This window comes from Molossus molossus, unplaced genomic scaffold (genome assembly GCF_014108415.1).
Source record: "Molossus molossus isolate mMolMol1 unplaced genomic scaffold, mMolMol1.p scaffold_m16_p_5, whole genome shotgun sequence".
NCBI lineage: Eukaryota > Metazoa > Chordata > Mammalia > Chiroptera > Molossidae > Molossus > Molossus molossus.
This window is the reverse complement of record NW_023425388.1, coordinates 87,259,946-87,287,916: the sequence shown is the minus strand read 5'-3', so window position 1 is coordinate 87,287,916 and position 27,971 is coordinate 87,259,946. Positions and strand designations below refer to the sequence as shown.

The following is a 27,971-nucleotide window of genomic DNA, read 5'->3' as shown; positions in this document are numbered from 1 at the left end:
GGTGAGTCTGGTGGATACAGGAAGATTGAAAGGTTGACCAAAAAGAATCCTAAATCTTTTAAACTATTTTATCTGTAGTCTCTACTTGAGAAAAATGTAGCAACCAAAATGTGGGAAAACGTGTGTGTCAAAATATTTTCAACGGGAGGATCCGTGAAAAACCCCAGTGCAGGGTTGATTCGGGGACTGTAAGCCCGTCACAGGAGATTATGCCTCGTGGGAGTTCGGCAGATCAGACAGCTGGGAAGCCAGGACACAGGCAACATCTCTTTTGCCAAACAATGGCTCTGAGTTTATTTCCTCTCCCAACCTACAGTAACAGCTTTACTTGGCCAGGACCCAACGTCTGAGGCCTATCAAAGCCCAAGAGGGTCGGTGCGGTGGGCCGCGGGGTGACCCCGGCGCACATCTTGCCCAGTGCGCACAGTCGTGTCCTGCAGTCGCTGCCACCACGCTGAGCCCGTGCCCAGCAACCACGCAGAGATTCCTCTGTGTCCCGGGCGCCACCCTGAGGGCCCGCACGTGGGGACTGACGTTCCCCAGAGGCCGAGGGGTGGGGGGGACGGGGGGGTGGGGGGGAGACCAGGGCGGAGAACAGCGCCCTCCGCAAACACGAACGCCAAACGTTTCCCAGCAGGCTGTGCGCGCGCCCACAACTCCCATCATGCTCCACCGGGACCGCACTCCTCTCAGGAAGGAGGCAGTTTACCGCGCCGCCGTGTTCACACCTCCTTTAATAGGCTTCCGTTCCGGAGCTCTTCGATCCAATCAGGAAGAGGACGGTGGCTGACCCGCTACGACCTCGGAGGAAGCGTGGCTTCGGGGCCGGAAGAGCCTCCGGTTGCCAGGGGAACGCCACGCGCCTAGGCGTCTGCCCATCGACTCACGCTCCGCCGGAGACGGAGGCTGCCGGTTCACCCGATTGTGGAGGCGGCTTTGCGCTGGACCAGCGCTCCTTCCTGTGGAGGCTCGGAGAGGGAAAGCTGAGAGCAGCCCGCGCCAGAGCCCCAGCCCACAGACGGAGACGAGCGAGCGCGCCCATTCCTGCCGCTCACCAGCTCCTGCGCCCGCAGAGCTGACCTGGAGACCAGGTACACCCCACCTGCAGTTGTAGCCAAAGGCGCTCCCTCGCCTTCCCCGCGCCTCGCCCCCTCAGCTTTAGGGTTGCGCTTTCCCTTGTTTTTCACTCTGTGTAGTTATTTTAATGTCTGAGAGATCGAAAAGGAGAGGTGGACTTAGCGGTGAGTACTAGGGACCCCAGAAAACTTCGTTGAATTGGTTTGGGCGAATTTTGTTTTTTTGTTTTGTTTTAACATTACCCAATTGAGGCGTTTTTATTTGGTGTGTGGGATGTGTCGTTGAATTCATAATCAAAAATTGAAAAGACGAATGAAAATGTCAGTTTTGGGGTACAGTGTGCTATAATTCGTTCTAGAAACATTTTTAAAGTTTACATAAAGTACAACTCATGCCCGACCACTGTCTCTATAGCTTACCTTCAAAGTTCTTAACCGTAGATAAAATCCTAATTTTTCAGGACTTTCTGGCAACAAGTAATCCTTTAGAAAGCAGTTTCTTGGATAACAGTCGAAAGGATTTGATTAACTGGTGTGCAGAGAGAGGAAAACAGTAAGCCACAAAACTGGAAAGGTAGATTGGAGCCAAATGTGAACAACCGTAAAAGCTGTGCATGAAAGTTTGGAATTTATTCTGAAAGCCAGTACTCAATAGTGAACATACATCAGAAACACTGGGTAGCTGTTTAAAATACAGATGCCCTGATCCCATCTTCAGAAATACTAATCTAATAGCATTAGTGATGACGGGAGGAGTAGGGAGGGGGCTGCAGAAAACTTTAATTCTACCTCACTGTGCACTTAGGACATGATAAATTAATGTTGAGTGGCTTGAATGATCTTTTTTTCCCCACCTTTCATGCATGCAAAAGTAAACTTACAGAAATGTATAATTACTAAGAAACAGAAGCACATCATAGTTGTGTATAAAGCAACTTCACAAACATTAGGTGTTTGTTTGATAATCCATGTAAAAAGGATGGAAAATCACAAACCAAGTCTCTGTGGAAAATGAATATTCAGTATCAAGCTTTTGACAATCGATGCTTTTTAGTAGATGCCCAGAGGGGGGTGATATGAGAAGTAATGTTTTTTTAAAATCTGTTCAAAATTGTATGGAAGATGGAAAACTATCTATGTCTTTATATCAGTGTATTTAGTACAATAAACAAAGTGAGTTATAGCAAATTTACTTTGAATTAAAATTATGTGAATTGTTTATGATATCAGAAGGCTAGCTTAAAGTACATTCTACAAATGCTTATCTTTAAGCTGAGATATAAAGGAGTCGATTACATGAAATCTGAATCTCCACCACAAGGAGAAAAACTGATTCAAGTGGGACAAATGGAGTACCTGACCTCAACCCCATTCCTTGGGTAAGGCATCTGTGGCTCTAAGGCCCCATGCTTGAATGGGTCACTGCACCTTTTTTTCCTGCACATTATGAGAATTTAGTTTTGAAACTTCTATCCATAATGATCTCCCAAAGGTCCTATGCAGAATTGGTGATGTAGCCTCCTTTCAAATGCAATTGTCTTCAAAGCCTGTTATCATTTAAGTTGTTGTAGCCTCACATCCTTCAAGGTATGGGGCTTTGTCTGGATGGTATAGGATAAAAAAATACTGAAGACGCTGTAAGATGACAGACTTCTGGAAACTTAGATGGCGGTAGGAATAAATCAAATAAATAAGCTGCTATTTAAAGAACTTTGAAAATGATGATCCAGAAAGTAATAGGAAATATTTGGAACACAGGTATATTGTAGTTACTGCTGTAGCAGTCCCTACAGCAGTTTAGGGCTGACAAAAGGGATATCTTTCTTCTCCCACCACATAATAATGTTTTGGTAGGTGATGGAGACCTAGCATCTAAATTTGACAATACCTTGCAAGGATATGAACAGGTTACCACACAGTGAGCAATATGCCATCAGCCGTATTATATAACTTCAGAATACTTCTGTTTGGATCTCTGATGGAGTTATTCTTTAACGTTTGCATTGGAAGGATTTTTTTCCAAAGAAAGAATTGATAAACAAATGAGTTAAACTTTTATAGTATTTTTAAAAACTAAGTTAAAATCTGAAGTCAATATTTACTTTCTTATTCTTTACTAGTATACTAAAGTTCTTTTAAAATAATGCTTAACAGGTTATTTCAGATAAATTATGGTTTAAGAAAACATTTATTGAGTTTTGATAAAATTGTGTGTGTGCGCGCATGTGTATATATTATACATAAACTTCTTCCTAAACGAATTTGTAGTGACTTAACAGATATATGTAAGACTAAGGGAAAATTACGATAAATATATCAAAATTCTTTGTTTCTACTGATAGAAAATACAACCTAAACTGCATATAATCAAGCAGATAAACAAAAACAGTGAAGTTAATATTTATTGCTTCATATTCTTGCAAAATACAATAATGGGGCTGGCTTCAGAAAAAAGATTTAGCTGGTGGCTCAGATGATCTAGCCAGAATCTCAGTTTTCCTCTATTTTTGTGGTCTGCCTTCTACTATCTAAGCTTCAGCCGTAAGGTCTAGGTGAACCCCATTGACTGTACAAAGTTCCAGATTTCCAGGAAAAGCTGCAGATATTTTCATGTATCACAAATGGTGGACTCCACAAAATACTGAGTTTAACCACATTTTCTTCTTAAATATTATAAAATTACAGTGAGAAATATACAGGTATTTCAAGGGCATTACTTTATGTTGCCAGGGGTTATAAACTGCCAATCTGCATTTCAGTTAAGGCTCCTTTCTAGTAATCAGCTTATATTCTATTTACTAAATGCAAAGCTACATTGACACGATTTTCACATCATTGTGCCTTTACATTGTACTTTTTTTCTCTTTATTGATTTGAGAGAGAGAGGAAGGGAGAGGGAGAGAGAGATAAAAATATTGATGAGCGAGAACATTGATTGGCCAACCCCCTGCATGTCTCCCACTGGGGATTTGGCCCACAACCTGGGCATGTACCCTGACCAGGAATTGAACTGGTGACCTCTTGGTGCATGGGTCAACACTCAACCACTGAGTCACACCAGCCAGGCACCTTATTAAATTTTTTTATATACATGCTCATATTTTCTATACTTAACGTACCTGTGGATAATATATGTTTTTTGTTTTTTTCTGACTTGCAGCTGGTTTGTAAATATTTTAATCACATTATGGGATTGCTAGACAGACTTTCCAGGTTGCTTGGCCTGAAGAAGAAGGAGGTTCATGTTTTATGCCTTGGGCTGGACAATAGTGGCAAAACAACAATCATTAACAAACTTAAACCTTCAAATGTAAGTATCTTTGTTAGATGCCTTATGGATTTTCTGCTAGAGAAGGTTTACATGCAAAATTATTTTGTTTGCCATTATAATTTCATGTAATCATGTTATGAAATCCTGTTAACATTGTAGTATCTTAAAGTAATAAGTATCAGCCAGCCATATTTGCAGTATATTTTATGTAGATATATAGGTAAGTCTTGATTATTTAAACTGGAATATTTTCCAGATATCCTTTTTCCTCAAAATATCTTCGCAAATTTGCTGAGTTTACTTTCAGGTAGTATTGCCTTCTTTCTAGCTCTCACTGTACAAGAGAAGCAAAACAAAGGGAAAGGTGAATTCTTTTTGTAGGTTCTATGGATAATTAGACAGTTTCCCAAGAGTGTGGTATGCATATCAGTAGTAGTAAGCACAATGACTTTCAAGTCATTTAAGTAATAAGTGTATTACTTTAATAAATGAAAAATATATAAAGCTAGTACATTAAACACATGATGCATAAGTTAAAGCTAGGTTCTGCAACATATAAAGAAAACCCACATAAAAGTGGACTAAATAAAATAGAGGTTTCTTTTTCTGTCATCTAATTAAGTCCAGAGGAGGTATTCCAGGGCAACTGTGGCTGCTCCGTGGTCACGAGAGATCCAGGTATCTTCCATCTTTCTGTTGTGCTATTTTTAGTGCCTGGTTTTCATCCTCAAGATCTCTACATGGTTACTTTGGTTAACTATCATATCTGTATTCTGAGTTACAGGGAGAAGAAAAAAACAGGGCAGAAGGATAGGCCTTCTTCCTAAATAATCCTTCTTTGAAGTTCCAACTGATAACTCTTATTTTCATCTCACTAGCTATCCCTATATGTAAATAAGGCTGGATCTTTTAAGCAGGGCATATTACTGCTTTAAAAAATAATGAGGGTCCTGTAATTATAGAAGAAGGGGGAAATGGGTATTGGGTAGACAACTAACATTTACAGTTGTAAATACACTTATTTAGGTAAAAACCATTAGTTAATGAAAAATATTGAGTAAAAAGATAATATGTACTGCACAGAAAGGGCAAACATTAGGGAGCTGGTACTCTTAATGACTGAATGACTAGAGAGTGGGAAATACTGCTCCTAAATATGATAGTTAAAGATAGACTTCCTTGCCTCCAAACAGTGTTTCAGGTTGTGCAGAACTTCCTTTTGCAACATCTTCAGTTTTACTTCTGTTTAGTTGGAAATTGCTTTGGAATTAAGAAAATGTTGTTATTTCTTTTCTTCCAGTCATTATTCCCTAATTCTACATAGATAAGTTTGCCATTTAAAAACAACTAACTACTGCCCTGGCCGGTTTGGCTCAGCGGTTAGAGCATTGGCCTGCGGTCCAGAGAGACCCAGGTTCAGTTCCCGTTAAGGGAACGTACCTCAGTTGCAGTTTGTCCCCAGCCCTGGTTTGGTCGTGCGGGTGGCAGCCACTTGGTGTGTCCCTTTCACATCGATGTATCTCTCTCTCTCTCTCTCTTCCTCCCGTTCTATCTGAATAAAAAATGGAAAAATGTCCTCTGGTGAGAATAAAAAAAACCAAAAAACAACTAACTACTGGTATTATTTTCAGATGGGCATTAGTTTGAGGTAGCTAGGATAAGAAGCTGAAAATGGATCTGGAAGGTAATGTAGGTGTTTTAAGGGGGCTTCCCAGCTGAGTTGGGAATTGGTTGAGATATATATGCCGACATCAGGCAGAGATTTTAAAATATCAGCTTTTGGAGGGCTGATATTTTTGGTTGATTTTGGAAGGTGGAGTTTAAGTCTGGCCAGAGGACTTGCTAACACTCTCTTCAAATGAGATTTAGCCTCCCAAAATTTCAAAGATTCCTCCTCAGGGAAAGATCAAGCTCTTCTAGGTTTACTCATACCTAAGAACAGATGAGAATGCATGCTTAACATAAGCATGTGGCTCCCGAGAGAGAGAGAGACAGAGAGACAGATAGGTAGGCAGGCAGAACCAAAGATATTTAGTTCCAGTTTACAAACTGAGCAAACAAGTCATTTTTCTCCCCAGTGAAGAGGAATAAATTGGGAAAGGGGAGATAGAGAAACTAAGAATGTCATTTTAATGGAGTTTTCTCTATATGGAAACAGGAAACGATTCTTCCCTAATAAAGAAAAGACTAGGTTAAAAAGCCAACATGTGGAAGTTTTTTACCTGACCTAGGTGGTTACAGGAGATTTCTTTATACATTCCTTAGGAGGAGGATACAGCATCCTATCTAATTGGATAGGGTCTGGAATTGAATTTAGAGAACAATGGATGTATGGTAAAAAAGTGGAACCATACCCAACTGGCCTCAAAAGTAATTTTTTTTTTTAAGTCATCTCAAATAAGTACAAAATGATTAAAACCAAAGCCACAGTTAATAGCTCCCAAATGGACCAATCCCCCAGTGCACATTCTGCTCAACGTGGGAGAAATAATGTTCAAAGAACAAAATAGAAATGACAGTCTCTTCCTCTATCATCCCCAACAGTATAGTGATTTCTATCCCAAGACATGGTTATTACCATAGGAATAATCTTTGATGTGGATGGGAACAGCTTTCTCCCTAAACACTGTTGGTCCTTTGAAGACACTTGCTCTCATTTTTTTTATCTTGGGATTTTTTTTCATAATTTCTTCTATCATTTCTAAAGATTTGGTGCAGAACAGGAAGAAAGCAGCATGTGTTCTGTCCATCTTGAAATTTTCTGATATTCTCATTTCATACTGGTCTTGCAGAAGACCTATTGATCCTGCTTCATACACTACATTAGGGAGAACCCCCAGGAAAAAGAAAAAAAAAAAGCCAGTGACAAAGGCTTTTCGATTAATCTCCTGTTGCTTTTCAACATCCCTGTCTCTCTGTTAAACTCTGGTGAATTATGGAACTAGCAACTATCCTTTCTCCTCAGTACAATTGACTTCTAGTCCTGAGAGCAGACTAAGTTGCTTTGCTGTAAAAAAAAATCTTGGTGATAATAGCGAAGAGGCCACATGAAATGGCACTTCTTAAAGACCCCAAAACCTCTGTCACACAGTATAGATATAACACTTGCTTCCTCCCTATCTTTGAACCAAAGAAGACACTCTGGTGAGTTTAGTATTATAAACATTATTTGTAGTAAATTAAATGAATTATAGAAATCTACAATGCTGTATCAGAAATGTTCTTCCAAAAAAAGTTGCAAATCTCATTTTAATGTAGTCCCATATATTTTGGTGGATAAAATTGGTTTCTAGATAAGTAAATACTTTCTAGACCTAAACTGGTTTTTAATATTAGGCTGTCCTAATGTCTGTTTATTGTTTATATGTTGCCTTTGCTGGTATTTTCTAAACTGATGAACAGGGAGAGAGGGGTTACATTTTAATCTGATTACCCTTCTCAAGAATCTGGTCTTAGCTGTCTTTTTCTTAGAGATGCACTCTATAAACACCTTTCATTTAAAATTCTTATTTTTTCTCCCATTTCTCAACATACATGCTTTCATTCTACCGCATCATCCAGTTTTATATTCTTAGCATTTAAAATAATCTGAACCTGACCAGTTTGGCTCAACGGTTAGAGCATTGGCTTGCAGGCTAAAGGGTCATGGGTTTGATTTCAGTCAAGGGCACATACCTGGGTTGCAGGTTCTAGCCCCAGCCCCAGTCCAGGGCGTGCAGGAGGCAACCAATCAATGTATCTCTTTCACATTGATGTTTCTTTCTCTACCTCTCTCTCTCTCTTTCTCTCTCTCTCTCTCTCTCTCTCTCTCCCTCCCTCCCCCCCTTCTCCCCTCCCTCCTTTTCTTCCAGTCTATCTAAAAAAATTAATGGAAAAATATCCTCAGGTGAGGATTAACAAAAAAATAAAGAAAGGAAAGAAACTGACGTTATCTTGCATATTCAATTGGTAACCTGTTTATTAAATTTCCTCCACAATTTAAATTTAAATTCTTAAGAGCATGGATCTTGTATTGTTCAACATTTAAGCCCAGATACCTTGAATATTGCTTGGTACTTAAATATATTTTTGGACAAATTGATGGATGGCTGATTTTTTTCATTTTCAATTTGGGTGGCAAGGATGATGGGTAGATATCACTTTTTAAAGAAATACGTTTTTGTTGATTTTTAGAGAGAGGGAGAGAGAGATAGAAACATCAATGAAAGAGACACGTTGATGCTGCATTCTGCACGCCCCACACTGGGGATCGAGCCTGCAACTGGAGCAATGTGCCCTGACTGGGAATCGAACCAGCAACCTCTTGGTCCATGGCTCACTGCTCAACCACTGAGCCACACCGGCTGGGCCCAAGTATATCATTTTTACTAGACTTAATGAAACTAACCAACTAGGGCCTCTCTCAGAAGTCTCGTTCTCTTGTTGATACTGGTCTATCCCTGGGCTATCTCAGCCCTAAGTGGTGTATCCCACCTAGGTAATAATTCCTATACTCTTTGTTTACATTGTACTATTCCCTGTCCAATTTAGAGAATGATCAAAACGCATTTGTTCCTGGATAGAGCCTAGGAAGAGAGATGTTGGAGGCAATTTTTTAGAATTCTTTAGAGGAAAATGAATCCCACTTGACTGTAGAAGCATCAGCTCACATACCATGTTCTATCCTGATTAATTTGTGGAGGAGTTTCTCCTTCCTGTATCTTCCATTAGAACTTTAGAAGTGAGAGGAAGAAAAAAGGGAGGTTCTCTGGGAACAAAAGAGTTTGTGGAGAATATGGGCATTTGTGGAGAGGCTATATAAATGTTTTACGATTCAGTGAAAAAGGCTACTATTTTCAGAGATTTCTTAAATCCTTAACTTTCTCACTTTTTTATTATTGGTATGTTTTTCCTAATAATAATAGCTGATTATTTTATCACAAGATTGGCACATGAAAACCTTTAAAATCAAAACAGTAGGGTATTTGGGGGCAATAAAAATTAGGAGACTCTATATTCCAAATTTGTTGTGCATTGAAGGTATGAGGCAGGAATCTGAGTAGGAAGAAAAAAACTGTCCAGAATCATCAACAAAAAGAAAGATATTTTTGGAAGAATACTAGGTACTTCATAAGAAGAAAGGAAAAGCTAAATAAACAGACTTCAGAAAGGCAGAACCAGGGCATCTCTGAGAATGCCTTTTCACTAACACATTACCATAAAGTGACCAAGCTCCAGTGACTTTGCAGTTTCTGTCTTTCCATTTTAATTTTAATATCCAGAAGTAGACTACCAAAGTGAACATAATGATGTGAGGCAACAATTTCCCCTCTATTCCTCCTAATTTCACATAAAAACAAGATGACTGAAGGGTGTGTTTTTTTTTTTTAAGTTACACTTGTGGGAGTATGGAGAGAATGGGAGATGAGAATAAAATCAGCGAGAGTAATTATAATAGCGAACATTCATTGAGTATTTACTATGGACCAGATACAATGTTGAGTATTTTACATCCATTAACTCATTTCATTTTTATGATAACTTTATCAATTAGGGATAATATTTTTTAAATTTGAGAAAACTGAGGCTTAGAGAAATTAAGTATCTTGTCTCAGGTAGCATATTAGCAATTAGGAGTAATTAGAAAGCTGTTATAATAATTCAAAGCAAGAAATGGTAAGGACCTGACCTGACCTAAGTTAGTAAGATGGAACCAATAAAGCTTAGAGAATGGTTATATAAAGAATATAAGAAAAAAAGGAATCAAGAAGAACTCCTAGGCATCTGGATCAGAAGATGGAAGGTTTTTAATCAAAGTTGGAAGGTTTTGGTGGGGGGGGTTGTTTTCTTTTTTGTTAATCTTCACCCAAGGATATTTCTCTATTGATTTTTAGATAGAGTGGAAGGGAGGGAGGAAAAGAGAGAGAGAAACATCAATACGGGAGAGACACATCGATTGGTTACCTCCCGTATGACCACAACCAGGGCAGGAAATCGAACCTGCCACCTTTTGGTCTGTTGGCTGATACTCTAACTGCTGAGCCAGACCAGACAGGGCAAAGTTGAAACAGTTTTGATGGTGGAAATGTTAGGAGACACCTTGTTAAGTCGTCATTGTAAGGCATGTTACTTGCCTGTGGGACTTGTGAGCAGGTCTCCTGCTGTACTCTTGCCCACCTGCAGTCTCTTCTCCACAAAGAATTGTCCACCATGACCTTCAAGGCCCTACCTCCCTTACTTCATTGCATATGGCTCTTTCTCTTACACAATACACTTTAGACATACAGGGCTACTTTTCCCAAATGGTAAGTTTATTCCTGTCTTATGATCATTACACGAATGTTCTTCTCCAAGATCTTGTCATAGCTTTATCTCTTCTTGATAGTCACTCCTTTGTCAGATGTCACCTCCTCAGAGAAGTTTTTCCTGAGCACCCTTTTACCATGCCTCATACCAGTCTTCTGCCCTGTTTCTTCCCACCCCCAGACACCTTTTATTGACACTTATTGATCCCCAAAATTGTCTGTTTATAATTTAGTAGTTTATTGCTGTTTACCTCCTCTAGATTATAAACTCCGTGAGAGCAGGGACTATGTATATTCACCATCCGTACATGAGGACAGTTCCCCATAGTGTATGTAAACTCAATAAGTGTGTGTTAAAGGGTTAGAAAGTCCTATATGTGAACTCAGGGTGACTTATCAAACCACTTTAAGTCCATGTTAACTTGCAACAAGCCAAAAAATGTGAATTAATGCATTGTTATACATACTCATAATTAGTAAACATTAAATTTCTATAAAGAATTTACCCCAGTGATCCCCTTACAAAAATTATAATTTTGTCTAATCCTGCCATCTCCTTAGTAACAGATTTTAGAATTTGAAAATCTGGATGCTTTTTTCCTAACCTGAGGAAAAAAGTTCATCTTTGATAATTACAAATTTCTAAGATTTGTCTTTTTTCTTAAAGGCTCAATCTCAAGATATAGTGCCAACAATAGGATTCAGCATAGAGAAATTCAAATCATCCAGGTAATTCACTTCATTATTCTTGTGACTAAGAAGTTGTGGATAACAATGATAATAGTAGATCTACCTAGTAGTTCCTTCTACTCTTAGAAAAGTAATTTTTTTTTTTTTTCAGAAGTCCGTAGATGTTAAAATATTTGTACAACTACCCCTGGATTAATTTTCCAGAATTTAGATTTTAGACAAATGCTGATAACCTCACTAGCAAAGAAAACATCCTTTTTTTTTTTTCTGTTACGCATTACAAAATCATATTTCTATTCAACAGATTTATTTTACAGCATTTGTACTTGAAAATTGGCCCAGCCCTGGCTGGTTTGCTCAGTGGTTAGAGCGTCGGCCCGCGGTCCAGAGAGACCTGGGTTTGGTTTCCACTGAGGGCATGTACCTCAGCTGCAGTTTGTCCCCGGCCCCGGTTGGGGTTGTGCAGGAGGCGGCCACTTGATGTGTCCCTTTTACGTTGATGTTTCTCTCTCTCTCTCTCTCTCTCTCTCTCTCTCTCCCCCCCTCCCTCCCACTCTATCTGAACAAAAATGGAAAAATGTCTTCAGATGAGGAAATAAATAAATAAATACATAAATAAATAAAATTTAAAAAATAAAATAAAGAAAATTGGCCCAAGTTGAATATTGTATATTCAAGAGTGTTTTCTTTTTTAGATATTTGTTTTGATTTTTAGAGAGAGAGAAAGGGAGAGAGAGAGAGAGAAACATCGATGTAAAAATGTAACATCAGTCAGCTGCCTCCTGCACACCCCCCCGACTGAGATCAAGCCTATCTAGCCAACAACCTTTTGGTGCACAGGATAACATCCAGTCAACTGAGCCACACTGGCCAGGGCTCAAGAGTGGTTTCTTTGAAAACAATTTAAAAGTTTAAGTGAAAGTTACACTTTAAAGTTAGTAACTTATAGTCGTGTTTTTTGTTTGTTTGTTTGTTTGTTTTAGTTTGTCTTTTACAGTGTTTGACATGTCAGGTCAAGGAAGATATAGAAATCTCTGGGAACACTATTATAAGTAAGTATGTTTGTGAATGTTGTTAACTAGATGGGTATATCATAATAACAAATAATGCTTAGAAATCCAAATAATCACCTAGACTGGATTACAGTGTTTAATTTCATATAATTTAAGTGCATTTTCTAATTTAAAAAAAGTCATACTTCACATTATTTCTCATATGCATGAAATCTTTTATAACCTTGGACCTTTGCATATGCTAGTCTCTGGTTTTGTTTGTATTTGGAGGGTGCTTTGTTGTTGTGTTTTAAAGAATAGTTTATTGATTTTTTTAGAAAGAGAGTGTAATGTCAGTTGGCTGCCTCCAGTCCCCCTACTGGGGATTGAGCCTGTAACCTCTTGGTACATGGAATGATGCCCAAGAATCTGAGCCACACTAGCCAGGGCTGTTCTAAGTTTTTAACACCTTGTTCTATCCTACTTCTGTGCTGCTGAAAGTCAATATATTCATGCTTTAAGGACTAGCTCAAAAGTTACCCCATCTGTGAAATTTCACTGTTTTGCCCAGTTATTCTGTCCCAGTGTTCACACAGTACTTTCACATCTTTGTGATCATATTTATTACATCTTAAGAAGTTGTAAACTCCTCCTCAAGGGCAAGAATTAATTTTCATTCAGATTATTTCTTCAAGGCCAACTACGATACTAGGCGTATAGATCAGTAAATATTTATTGAATAAATTTAGTTAAAATAACCGTATTCTAACAGTTGATCCATTTGTTCTACAAGCAGTTCTGAAGATACTTGTCAGCATATGCAAGTCAAGCACTCGCCACTCACGTTAGATTAACAGCTGTCAAGTTACTAGGATCCAAACATGTTACACCCTCTCAAGGTTTGCATCCAATGTTAACGTGAATTCATTAACTTCTCTTATTGCTAGGACTCCTTCATTTAAAGGCAGTGTAATTCACTTTTAGAATCTGAAACTTATCAATATACCTTAACTAAATACCCCTTTGTCCTTATGAACTCTTTCTTTGAAATGGTATGTGATGACTGCCAGATCAGATTTTGATTTTGATGGGTTAATTTTTTTCCTGCTAATATGTAACAAACATTGTATTTCTCAGAAAGGAACCAAGAATATTTATTTTTTCAGATACTTTTTCAGTGAGTACTATAATAGATTAAGGCCTCTTTAAATCCTATATTGTCCAGAGGACCTCTGAGGTAGAGAGAAGAGTGCTTCACATTGAGGGTCAGTTTGGGAAAGGGAAAGTGGCATGTTACGGTATCTTGCATTAAATTTCCTGGGGAAATGTGAGTTACTTTTTTTTTATAGAAAACTTGAGTTTTCAGTATAGGATTTTTTAAATTCCTGCTCCAATTAGGTGGTTTAAAAAATCCCTCTTTAACAATTATGTATTTGCCCTGGTCGGTGTGGCTCATTTGTCTGGGTGTTGTCCTGTGCATAGAAAATAATGCTTCAAAACAAGGAAACTTTTTTTTTCTGATTTTAGTTCCCTTTTCTTCAAAAACTTTTTCAAAGAAGTTACTGAATTCATGAATATTACATAGATAACTTGTAGGTTGAATGGTTACTATTGAGGAGTTTACCATAATAGTAAATTAATTAATTAATTTATTTATTTTTAATCCTCACCCAAGGACATTTTTGCATTTATCTTCTGATAGAGCAGGAGGGAGAGAGGGAGGAAGAGAGAGAGAGAAACATCAATGTGAGAAAGACACATCGAGTGACTGCCACCCATACGACCCCAACTGGGGCCAGGGATAAACTACAACCAAGGTACGTGCCTTTAGCGGAACCAAAACCCCGGACTCGCTGGTCCGCGGGCCAACGCTCTAACAATTGAGCAAAACCAGCCAGGGCATAAATTTATTTTTTATATCTATACTTTGCTGATTATTAAAGAACAAGTGCATTTTAAGTATTAGACTGAAAGATTTAAAAGATTGCTTTTGAAATATATAATGTACACTTTACATAATTGAGAAAGGAGCCTTCTAAATTATATATTATACATAGTGTTTAATCCTACTTTTTCAGATAAGGGAGATCAGGAAAAACACACAAAGACTGTAACTCTAATGGCTGCCTAATATTTTTCAATATGCCTGCACCAAAATTTGCTTAACCATTTCTCTGTTTGGTTAAGAAGGCTATTCTCAGTTTTTGAGGATTAACAACCCTTCCATCAACATCTTGCTGCATAAATCTTTGTCACACTTCATGTTCTTTTAGAGTAGAAACCAGAAAAGAAATTGCTGTCTCAAAATGATTGAACATATTTAAAGCTCTTGAACGATATTTCCAGTCGTACCAGTTTCGATAGCCACTCGTGTAGTGTATGACTGTGATAATCCACATTTATTTTTTTAAGTGATAAGAGAAAGTGGTGTTAAAAAGTTGTTTCATTTTTATATTTGTGTGATTACTAATGACATTGAACTTTAAAATCTTAATTCATGACTGGAATAAGTGATTCACAAAAATATATAAATGTCTAATATATGAAAAGATATTGAACTTCACTAGCAATTAATGAAATACAAAGTAAAATAACGTACTGTTAGAATGGCAAAATTGAAAAGAATGATAGGAGCCATGCTGCAAGGGGGTAGGAAAGATGCTGGTAGTAGTATAAATTGATATAGCATTTCTGGAGTACAATTTATCAATGTTTATCTAAAACTTTAAATTTTATTATATATATTCCTAGAATTTTTATTTCTAAGAACAGATCTTTAAAGTTACAAGAAATTTTTAAAAATGTACTTAGGAGGATATTTATCTTAAAGTTCTTAATAATAATGAAAAGTGGAAATAACCTATAAGTCTATCTATAGAAGCTTGACAGTATTTGATGGCACAGCCATGCAGTGGAATACTTTATAACTATTAAAAGAAAGGGTGCAGAAGGAATCAAGTGATTTTTGAAGTGCACTGTAATCTATAAGTGAATCTGTAAACTACTTCAGTGGCTGGCTATCAGTGTAAAATACAAAATAAAATAAAAGCTATTTGTAAGTATTGTTTCAGGGGACCTGTTTCAAATATATTTACATATAATTATGTGTCTATTGCATCTTAATGTAAAACGTATTTCTTATTATGGTTATGGTAAAAATTATTTGAGAAGCACTTGAGTAGAGCTTTAATATTTTATATAAAAGTTTATATCAAACTATACTATGAAAAAGATCAAAGAAATGTACATGTCAGAAGGCAGTGTATAAAACAGGAGGATTCCATTTGTAGATGTAGATATTCATATGTGAATACACAAAATGTCAAAATGGATTTACATGAAAATACTAATGATTGTGTCTGTGTAATAGGTTGTGGTTTTACTTATAATTTTTTTAAAATTATGAAATAACAAGTCATTAAATTTACCCTATTATAATCTAAATGAAAAGAAATTATTTTACATGAAATACCACTAAAGGTTAATATATTAATCACTCATATGAACTAATAAGAAACAGTACCAAAGCCTATAATGATAAATGGACATAGGATATGAAGAGATAATACACTGGTTAGGACATGCAAATGGAAAGTAAACATGGGAAAATGTATAAGTTTATTTTTAATTTTTGCCATTTTTTATATTATACAGAGATGGACAAGCCATTATTTTTGTCATTGATAGTAGTGATAGATTAAGAATGGTTGTGGCCAAAGAAGAACTTGATACTCTTCTGAATCATCCAGGTATATGTGTGTGTATGTCAGTCTGTGATGTTTGTGCTTTGGGATCTGTTTACATAGGATGTTTTGTTCTTTGGTGTTAGCAAAAGGTATTACCTGCACTACACAGTTGTCTTTGATTTAAAATTTTAAATGTGTAATCACAGCATTTCTTACATGTGGGAACTCTTAACGTTCTTTTAAGATACCAGTATTAACAATTTGTTTTTGTTTTTCTTTCATACCTATATATATGCCATACCATGTATCTATATATCTACTATCTATATTACAGATACACATGCACCAAAGATATATACAGGGTTGGACAAAAGTAGATTTACAGTTGTAAGTATACATAATCCCAAATAAATTAATATTTATTCATTATTGTATTTCCATACAAACAACTGTAAATCTACATTTGTTCCACCCTGTACAGGGTTGGGGACTATGAGGACTGTCATTGTTATTTGCTAAAATAGGATTATATTCTATACTTCTGCATCTTTTCATTCACGAGTAACACTACATGTTGGAAATCTTTTCAAGTCAGGTTGCATGTATATGATTATTCTTTTTAATGTTGTCTAGTATACCATTCTGTGAGTTATCACAGTTCATTTACCAATTGATGAATATTCTTTTTTTTCACACTACAAACAGTGTTTCAGTATGTATTGTGGAACTCTGCATTTCTAGCTTACTCATGCCTGAAAAAAGATTTTAAGTGGTCTTTGTACTAGGACTTTTAGAAAAGCATAGTCATTTAGAAGAAGTGTGGATTTGTTTAGAAATGAAACACAAATAGTGTGCAACTTTCTAACAGTTCTTGCTATTTCACAATAACTTTGGTATTTTTATCAGACAGCCTCAAGCTTATTCAAATATTTTTTTAGGGAAAATTATTTATCCTTACTTTTTATGTGACTTTTTCACTTAAAAAAAAATTATTGGTCTTTTATCTGGGTTGGGAATACATTTTTGATTATGCATTCCCTTTGCATTAATCTTTTGCCTCTCTTCAAAAAGTGTTGTAATGCTGACCAATAAAATAAAATTGTTCCTACAAAATCTGCTTCAAACATAATGGGAACCTTGGTTTTTTTCAAGCGAAGCTTTGTCCATGTATCTTTATGTACTGATGTTTTCATTTTATGGGATAGATTCCCAAAGAAGGAATTTCTCAGCTGAGGTATATATGAAGTTTCTTTTTAAAATTGAAGTGTAAGTTATATACAGTGAAATGGTCAGACTTAAGCTCTAGTTCAGTAATTTTGACAAATGGATAGTCGTATAACTACACTCCCTATCAAGAAACAGAACATTCCATTATCCCAAAAATTTCTCTCATGGCCCTTTCCTATCAAAATCCCACACCTGGTGCCAGAGAAACTACTAATCTGATTTCTATTACCAGATTATTTTTGCCTATTCTATAATTTCACATAAATGGAGGGGAAAGTACATCATTTTGTTGTGCATAGATTTTTTTTTCCCATTCAGTGTAATGTTTTTGGGAGTCACTCATGATGTTTTATGTATCACATTTTTACTCCTTTTTATTGCTTTGTGATATATGAATATACCACAGTTTATCTAGTTTCTTATATATTGACATCTCGGCTGTTTCTAGTTTAGGGCTATTGTTAATAAACCTGCTTTGAACATTCTTGTAAAAGGCTTTTTGTAGACATGCTTTCATTTCTCTTGTATGAAATACTATTCTAGGAATAATATTGCTGAGACATAGGGTAGATGTATGGATAATATTTTAAGAAACTGCCAGATAATTTTTCAAAGAAGTTACACTATTTTGCATTTCAACAGCAATGTATGAGAGTTTCAGTTGCTCCACATCTTCTCCAACGGTTGATATAAAGTTTCATTTTAGCCTTTCTACTGAGTGTGTAGTAGGATCTCTTTGTGCTTTTAATTTGCATTTTCATGATGACTAATAATGTTGAACATCTTTTCATGTTCTATTTGCCAGTCTTATACATTCTCTTATAAAATATCTTTTTAAATATTTTGCCCATTTGTTTCATTTGGTTGTCTTCTTCTTGATGTATGATTTCTTTATGTGTTCTAGACATAAAGCCTCTGTCAAATATATGTGTTTTAAAGATTTTTTTTTCCAATCTGTTCTTGCTTATTTATTTTCTTCACAGTATCTTTTAAAGAATAGATGTATCTAATTTTGATGGTCTAATTTATTATACACACACACACACACACACACAAGTTTTCTGTGTATTCTTTAAGAAATCTTTACCACCCTGGCCAGTTTGGCTCAGCGGTTAGAGCATCGGCCTGCAGACCAGCCCTGGTCGGATAATGTGGGAGGCAACCAGTCAATGGGTCACCCTCACATCATTGTTTCTCTCTCTTCCTCCACCCCCCCCCTTCCTCCCACTCTATCTGATGATAAATAGAAAAATATCCTCGGGTGAGGATTTAAAAAAAAAAAAAGAAAAGAAACCTTTGCCTATCCTAAGATTACTAAGATATTCTTATGTGTTTTCTTCCAGTAGCATTATAGTTTCATCTTTTATGTTTAGGTCTTGGATCTATCTTGAAGTAATTTTTGTGCTTTTTTTTCATATATATATACATTTGTCCCAAATACTATTTGTTGAAAAATTTCTTTTTTCACTGAATTGGAAATCACTTGACTTTCACCTTTACCAGATATTATTTAAATATATATATATATATATATATATATATATATATATATATATATAATCAGGTCTATTTATGGATTTTTCTGATCTGTTCCATTGACCTCTTTTATGTGTTTTCATACTGCCTGGATTGCTGTGGACTTGTAATAAATCTTAAAGTCTGATAGGATAAATCCTCCAGCTCTCATCTGCTTTTCAGAAATTATTTTGGTAGTTCTAGGTCTTCCATATTTTTAAATAATTTTTAAATCAGCATGTAAATTTTTAAAGAAAAAAAAATTTTTTTTTAAATTTTATTATCCTCTCCTGAGGACATTTTTCCATTTTTTGTTCACATAGAGTGGGAGGAAGAGAGAGAGAGAAACATCAACGTGAAAGGGACACATCGAGTGGCTGCCTCCTGCACAACCCAACCAGGACTGGGGACAAATTGCAACCGAGATATGTGCTCTATCGGAAACTGAACCCGGGTCTCTCTGAACCGCAGGCTGACACTCTAACTGCTGAGCCAAACCGGCCAGGGCAAGAAAAACATTTTAACATTGGACTTAACATTGAATGTTTCAACTTATGAACATGGTATGTCACTTTATTTATGCTTTTCTGAATTTCGCTGTTATCTTTCACAGATTTCTGTATAAGTCTTAACATGTCTTTGATTCAAATTATATTTTTTATATTTTGGAAACTATTATAAATAGATATTTTATTTTATATTCTAATGGTTTATTGCTAGTGTGTGAACATAATCAACTTTGTGTTCTAGGACATGGTTACATTTATTAAATCATTTTTTGTGTACATTTCTTTGAATTTTCTATCTATAACATCATGTTTTTGGCAACAATCAAAACACATTCTACTGCTTTCATTTTGGTCTTTATGTCTTTTATTTTTTCTCTTGTTTTATTACACTGGTTAGGACCTCCAGGACAGTGTTGAATAGAAGTAGTAAGTCTTGTCTTATTCCCTTTTTTGTTGTTGTTGAGGTATAATCAACATATAACATTATATTAGTTTCAGGTGTACACCGTAATGATTTGATATTTGTGTATACTGTGAAATGATCACAATAAATCTAGTTAACTTCTGTCACCATACAATTACAAAATTGTTTTTGGCTTGTGATGAAAATTACTCTCTATGATCTACTCTCTTCATGACCTTTAACTATGTAATACAGTATTATTAATTATAGTCATGCTGTACATTATATACCTAGGACATAATTTATTTTCTAACTGAAAGTTTGCACCTTTTGAACTCCTTCACCCACTTCACCTCTGGCAACCAACCATCTGTTATCTGTTATCTATAAGCTCTTTTGTTTGTTTTTAGATAACACAGTTAAGTTAGAACATATCATAATTTATCCTTCCTTGTCTGACTAATTTTACTTAGCATAATTTCCTTGAAACCTATCTATGTTGTCTCAAATCACAAGATTTTGTTTTATGTGTGAATAATACAGTCGGCCCTCGTTTATTGCGGTTAATCAGTTCCAGACTCTACCACGATAAAGGAATTTCCGCAAAGTAGGATTCTTTCTTTATACACAGTTGTCCCTCACCACTTCGCCCTTCGACTTCCGCGGCTTCACTCTATCGCAGTGTTTTCAAATATAATATAGTATAGACTCGGTGGTTCTCAACCTTCCTAATGCTGCGACCCTTTAATACAGTTCCTCATGTTGTGGTGACCCCCAGCCATAAAATTATTTTTGTTGCTACTTCATAACTGTAATTTTGCTACTGTTATGTCTTAGGCGACCCCTGTGAAAGGGTCATTCGACCCTCAAAGGGGTCGCGACCCACCGGTTGAGAACTGCTGGGTGAAGCTGTAAAAGTAGCGTGAAGTGGCGAAGGACAACTGTATTCCATTGTGTATACATGCCATATTTTCTTTAGCCACACATCCCTGAACACTTAGGTTCTTTCCATGTCTTATTCTTATTTTTTGCATTTAATATTTTACCATTAAATGTAATATTAACTGTAGAGTTTTTCTATACATCTTTTTTAGATCAAGGTAATTTCCTTATATTTCTATTTTTTAAAAGTTTTCATCATTAACTAATGTTAAATTTTTCCAAATTCTTTTTCTACATCTTTAAAATGATAAATTTGTGAGGCTTCTGGTCAAGATGGTGGAGGTAAATACTATACTCACCTCCTCCCACAAACACTTCAAAATTACAGCTAAACTGCAGAACAACCATCAAGAATTGCCAGAAGTCCAGTTGAACAAAAGTCCTCTAATGAAGGATATACAGAAGAAGCCACATCAAGGCTGGTAGGAGAGACTAAGTTGCACAGTGGGCTAGTCCCACACTCACGAGTGGCAGTTAAAAATCAGGAGGGACATCTCAGCTGCGAGGTTCCACCCTTAGGAGTGAGAAGTCTCAGCCCCACACCAGGCTCTTCAATCCAGTGTTCCATTGCTGGTAAGAGAATTCCCCATAACTTCTGGCTGTGAAAACCAGTGGAGATTGTGGCTCAGTGACAGCAGAGTCTGAAGTCCCAGGTGTTCCTCCTAAAGAGCTCGCACAAATTTACTCACTGATGAACTTGCTTGTTCTGAGATTCAGCACAGGGGCAGCAACTTTGAAGGCACTAGGAACATATGGGGAGGAATTGAGTCATCTGGCTTCAGGTGAGGGCTGGAGGGGCAGCTTTTGCCCAGACAAAAGTGCTGGCAGAAGCCATTGTTCCCTTCCTGAATCCTTCCCCTGCAGAGACAGGCTGGCATCATATCTGAGTCTCCATCAACCTGGCTAACACTTTTTGCCCCACCCTGGTGATTCCCTTAAACTTCCCTTCCCCTCACCTATAGGGCCTACCCAAGCCACTTTCAGCTTTTCCATACAAATGGCTCTATTGGCTCATGCTTCAGACTTTTGAAATCTCTCAGAGGTTCACAAACCCCAAACAGGCAGCATCGGACATTCACGTGCCCTTTATCTCTTGCTAAGCAGCCCCAACTCCAGCACTAGCAACAGCCAGCCTCAGTTCACAGCTTAGCCTCTCCCAGGCACCTTCAAGCCCAGGACAAGTGGTAGCCATCTGCAAGTCACTTGGTAGCTTATACCAGGTAGCCCCAGATAGGATGCAAGCAACAGCTGACCTTGGTCTGCACCTCCCAAGAGGCCCCAGAACCAATACTACTGATGGCCAGCTTCAGAGCATCAATCAACCACCTCCACAAATGACACGCTCAAAGGGCAGACTTGGCAGGTACCAGAGATCTGATAAAGTAAATACTACTATGTAGGGTCAACCCACACACAACAGCTCCTCTACTGTAATCCTGGCCAGTCCTCACAACCAATCATCCTGAGGGTCCATCCCTCCAAATAGAATTCAAGGCTAAACTACAATAGGAAGGCACACACAAGTGACACACCTGAAGCATCTGGCTCAAGTGACCAGGGAAACTGCCACTGGGCCCCATAGGACACCCATTATATAAGGCCACTCTACCAAGACCAAGAGATGTCACATCTTTACCTGGTATATAGAGGAAGCCAAAAATGGGAAGACAAGACAGAAAAAAAAAAAAAAATGCCCCAAATGAAAGAACAGAAGTCTCCAGGAAAAGAACTAAATGAAATGGAGGTAAGGAATTTACTCAATATAGAGTTCAAAGGAATTCTGTAAGGATGCTCAAGGAACTTAGAAAGTAAACAGCATTAAAAAAAGGACATAGAAACCATAAAAATCTCAGAAATGAAAAATGCAATAACTGCAATGAAGAATACATTAGAGAGAATGAACAGTACATTAGATGAATCAAAGGATTAGATCAGCAATTTGGAAGATAAGATAGCAGAAAATCAACAGCAAAAGAACATTTTTTTTTAAATAAGAATAGTTTAAGGGACCTCTGGTGCCTTAAACTCTGATGCAACATCAAGTGCATCAGCATTCACATCATATGGGTACCAGAAAGAAAAGACAGCAAGGAATTGAAAACCTATTTGAAGTAATAATAACAGAAAACTTCTCTAACCTGGTGAAGGAAATAGACATAAAACCATAGGTTACAGAGGCCCACACTGAGACACATCATAATTAAAATACCAATGGTTAAAAACAAAGAGAGAGCCCTGGCCAATTTGGCTCAGCGGTTAGAGCGTCAACCCGCAGACCAGAGAATCTCAGGTTCAGTTTCCACTAAGGGCACGTACCTCGGTTGCAGTTTGTCCCCAGCCCCAGTTGGGGTTGTGTGGGTGGCGACCACTCAGTGTGTCTCTCTCACATCGATGTTTCTCTCTCCCTCCCACTCTGTCTGAAGATAAAATGCAAAAATGTCCTTGGGTGAGGATAAAAAAAAAAAAAAAAGAATCTCAAAGCAGCAAGAGAAAAGCAGTTAGTTACCTACTAGGGAGCTCCCATAAGACTGTCAGCTGATTTCTCAACAGAAACCTTGTAGGGCAAAGGGGATTGGCACATAATATTCAAAGTGATGAAAAGCAAGGACCTACCACCAGGATTACTCTATCCAGCCATGGCCAGTGGCTCAGTTGGTTGGAATGGCATTTCATGCACCAAAAGGTTGGGGGTTTGATTCCTAGTCAGGGTACCTACCTAGGTTGCAGGTTTGATCCCCAGTCGGGGCATGTACAGGAGGCAACCAGTTGGTTTTCTCTCACATCAATGTTTTTCTCACTCTCCTCTTTCTCTAAAATCAAAAAACAAGAACAATCTTGTTCTCTAAAAAAACAGAATTATCCAGTAAAGTTATTCTTTAGACTCAAAGGAGAGAGAAAGCAGTCCCAGACAAGAAAAAGCTAAAGGAGTTCATCACCACCAAACTAGTATTGTGAAAAATGTTAAAGGACATTAAGAAAAAGAAAAAATATGAATAATAAATGACAGTAACTATGTATTTATCAACAATTACTTTAAATGTAAATAGATTTAATTCTTCAATCAAAAGACATGCAGTGACTGAATAACTAAATAAGACCCTTACATATGCTTTTTATGAGAAACTTCAGATTGAAAGACACACATAGACCAAAAGTAAAGAGATGGAAAAATAATATTGTATGAAAATGGATATGAGGGGGGGGAAAGCTAGGGTAGCAATACTTACTTATACCGGACAAAATAGACTTTAAAACAAAGGCTATAATAAGAGACAGAGAAGCACCTGGCTGGTGTGGCTCATTGGTTCAGCATCGACCCAAGCACCAGGAGGTCACTGGTTCAGTTTCCTGGTCAAGGCACATACCCAAATTGTGGGCCCAGTTCCCAGAAGGGGCAGGGCATGCAGGAGGCAGCTAGTCAGTGTTCTCCCTCATTGATGTTTCTGTCCTTTGCTCTCTAATATCAATAAAGAAAAAATATTTTTTAAAAAAAACAAGAAACAATTTTACTTCTAAGTATTTTTCAAAGAAATCCAAAACACAAATTTGAAAAGACATATACATCTACATGTTGGTTGCAGCATTATTTACAATAGCGAAGATATGGAAATAAGTGTCTTTGAATATATGAGTGGATAAAGAAGTAGTGCATATTACAATGGAATATGATTCAGCCATAGAAAAGAGTGAAATCTTGCCATCTGATACAACATGGTTGGACCTAGAGGATATTGTGCTCAGTGAAAGAATTGCGATAGGAAAAGACAAATGCCATATGATTTCACTTATATGTAGAATCTAAAGAACAAAATAAAAAAGAAACTCCTAGATGCAGAGAACATTTTGATAGTTGCCAGATGGGAGGTGTGTGTAATAAATGCATGGTGTCAGATGGGTACTAGATTTATTGAGCTGATCACTTCTTAAGTTATAGAAATGTCATCAACTATGTTGCACATCTGAAACTAATATAATATTGTATGTGAACTGTAATTAAAAATTATTTTTAAAAAGACACTTTATAAATGGGCAAAGGGGACAGAGGATGTTGAAGATGAGCTAAAAATATGAAAAGATTAATAAGAATGGGTAACTCATGGGTTTGTGAAGATGTAGTAATGCTAAGAGAAAAGGCAGAATGTTTTACATCAAAGAGTGCCATGTAGGAAAATATTTTGAAGGTGAACAACTAAAGCTCATTCTAGGGGAAAAAAAGACTGTCAGAGAGCATTGAGTTGTCTTAAATGAAGTCAAGCCTCCAGACCCAGATAATGCCATACTGCCAAATAAAAATCTTAAAATCTTGGAGAAAAAATGGGCAGAGGATGAATGACATTTCTCCAAAAAATGTATGCAAATGGCCAATAAGCACATAGAAAGATGCTTAACATCTTTAGTCATTTTAGAAATGCAAATCATGTACACAATGAGACATTCTCATCTACTAGGATGGAAAAATTAAAAGACAGATAATAACAAATGTTGGAAACCCTCATATATTGTTGATGATATTGTAAAATGGAGCAGCCACTTTGGAAAACACTTTGACAGTTTTGACAATTCCTCAAAAAAGTCAAATATAGAGTTACCATAAAACTACTCTCGGGTAAATACCCAAGATAATTGAAAACTTATGCCCGCAGAAAAAATTGTATACAAGTGTTCATAGTAGCATTATTCATAATAGAGGGAAAAGTAGAAGTAACCCAAATGTCTATCAGCTGGTAAGTGGATAAATTAAATGTGGTATATCCATCAATGGAATATGTCATAAAAAAGAAGGAAGTATTGCCCTGGCCAGTGTTGCTTGGTGGTTAGCATTGGCAAGCGCACTGAAGGGTCTCAGGTTTGAATCCCGGTTAAGGGAGCTTACCTGGGTTGCAGATTTGATCCCCAGCCCCTGTCAGGGTGCATGTGGGAGGTAACCAATTGATATTTCTCTCTCACATCAGTGTTTCTCCCCCTTTCTTCCTCCTTCCACTCTAAAAATCAATAGAAAAATATCCTTGGGTAAGGATTAACAACAACAAAAAAAAGAAGTGCTAATACATACTACAGCATGAATAAACCTTAAAACGTGATAAGTGAAAGAAGCCAGACACAAAAGGTCAAATGTATGCTTCCATTTATATCATGTGTCAATAATAAGCAGAAAGTAGATTAGTAGCTGCCAGAGGCTAGGAGGAAGAGGAAATAGGCCGTTACTGCTAATAGGCACGTGTGTGTGTGTGTGTGTATGTTTTTGTGGGTTTGTTTTTTTTTTAAACAAAGTGTTTACAGATTTTTCAGGTAGATACCCCAGAAGAGGGATACCTGAGTCATTTGGTAGATCTATTCTTCATTTTTTGAAGAACCTCCATACTCTTTCCACAGTGGCTGTACCAGTTTATATTCCCACCAGCAGTGTATGAGGGACCCTTTTTCTATACAATCTCTCCAACATTATTTCTTGTCATGTTGATCATAATGATTCAGACAGGTGTCAGGTGTTACCTTGTGGTTTTGATTTGCATTTCCCTTATGGCTAATGAAGTTGAGCATCTTTTCATGTATCTGTTGGTCATTTGTAAGTCTTCTTGTGAAAAGTGTCTGTTCAGGTCCTCTACCCATTTTCTTTTAACTTTGTTTTTATTGTTGACACTATTACAGATGTCCCCATTCCCACCCACCCCCACCCTTTGCCTGCCTCCACCCAGCCCCCCGCACATTACCTCACTGTTGTCAGTTTTTAATTGGATTGGTTGGTTTTGTTGATGTTGTTGTGTTGTTTGGGTTCTTTATATATTTTGCATTTTAGCCCATTATTGGAGGTATTGTTTGCAAATACCTTTTTTCATTTGGTTGGTTAGCTTTTTGTTTCATTGATGTTCTTTTGCTGTACAGAAGCTTTTTGGTTTAATATAGTCCCATTCATTTATTTTTGCTTTTACGTCCCTTGCCTTTGGGATCAAATTCATAAAATACTCTCTGAGACCAAGGTTCATAAATTTAGTACCTATGTTTTCTTCTCTGGGTTTTATTGTTTCAGGTCTTATATTTAGGTCTTTGATCCATTCTGAGTTTATATTTGACTGTGGTACCAAATAGCAGTCTAGTTTCATTCTTTTGCATGTTGCTTTCTAGTTTTTCCAGCACCTTTTATTTAAAAGCCTTCTTTTCTCCATTGTATGTTTGTGCTCCTTTGTTGCAAATTAGCTGCTCATAAACATGTGAGTTTATTTCTGGGCTCTAAATTCTGTTCCTCTGGTTTGCATATTTTTCTGACAGTACCATGCTGTTTTGATTATTGTCTCTTTGAAGTCAAGGAGTGGATACTTCCAGCTTTGTTCTTTTTTTTTCTTTTCTTTTTTTTTTCAGGATTCTTTTGTGGTTCCATACAAATTTGATTAATTTTTTGTTTTTTAATGTCATTGGGATTTTAATGGGTATTGCTTTGAATCTTATATTGCTTTGGGTGATATGGCCATTTTAGCTGTTGATCCTTCCAATATATGAATGTGGAATATCTTTCTATTTCTTTAAGTCTACAGTTTATTTCAATAATATCTTGTAGTTTTCAGTGTATAGGTCCCTCACATCCTTTGTTAAGTTTATTCCTAGGTATTTATTTTTTGTGTGTAACTGCAAGTAGAATTATTTTCTTCATTTCTTTTTCTGAAATTTTATTATAAGTGTATAGGAATGCAATTGATTTTTGTACATTGGTTTTCTATTCTGCAAATTTACTATATGTGTTTATTGTTTATAGCTTTTTGGTGGTCTTTAGGGTTTTCCATATGAAGAATCATGTTACCTGCAAAAAGTAACAATTTAACCTCTTCATTCCCAATTTAAATTCCTTTTATTTCTTTCTCTTGCCTGATTGCTCTATCTAAGACTTCCAGTACCATGTCGAATATCAGTGGTGAGGGTGAGCATCTTTGTCTTATTCCTGAACTTAGAAGAAAAGCTTTCACCATTGAGTATATTATCTGAGGGTTTGTCACCAGTGGTCTCTATTATGTTGAGGTACTTTTCCTTATACACTCATTTTATTGAGTGTTTTAATCATAAACAGATATTGTATCTTGTGAAATACTTTTTTTGCATCTGTTGATATGATCATATGATTTGTATTCTTTATTTTCTTAATGTGATGTGTCACATTGATAAATTTGTGTACGTTGAACCAGTCTTGCAGCTCTGGAATAAACCCCACTTGCTCATGATATATTATCTTTCTAATGTCATGTTGTATGCAATTTGCTAGTATTTAGGATTTTTGCATCTATATTCATCAGAGATATTGATCTGTAATTTTCTTTGTTGTGTGTTGTTTTGGCCAGGTTTTGTTATCAGGGTAATGTTGGACTCATAAGACAACTTAGGAATTATGG

The 27,971-nt window shown here is 36.8% G+C and overlaps 1 protein-coding gene across 4 annotated transcripts in view; it reads left to right on the top strand.

The window, feature by feature from the left end:
- Window positions 1–2,360: 2,360 nt before the first annotated feature.
- ARL6 (ADP ribosylation factor like GTPase 6) overlaps window positions 2,361–27,971 on the top strand; it is a 49,819-nt gene continuing 24,208 nt past the window's right edge. For 3 of the 4 annotated variants that reach the window (XR_004956815.1, XM_036243098.1, XM_036243099.1), the window contains exons 1-5: window positions 2,361–2,455; window positions 4,237–4,386; window positions 11,299–11,360; window positions 12,305–12,373; window positions 15,968–16,062. Coding sequence is in view for 3 of the 4 variants with exons in the window: in XM_036243098.1 (XP_036098991.1) it covers window positions 4,264–4,386; window positions 11,299–11,360; window positions 12,305–12,373; window positions 15,968–16,062 (349 nt within the window). In the remaining variant the exon portion in view is untranslated. The remainder of the gene's footprint in view (window positions 2,456–4,236; window positions 4,387–11,298; window positions 11,361–12,304; window positions 12,374–15,967; window positions 16,063–27,971) is intronic. The other variant, XM_036243100.1, reaches the window with a different exon arrangement.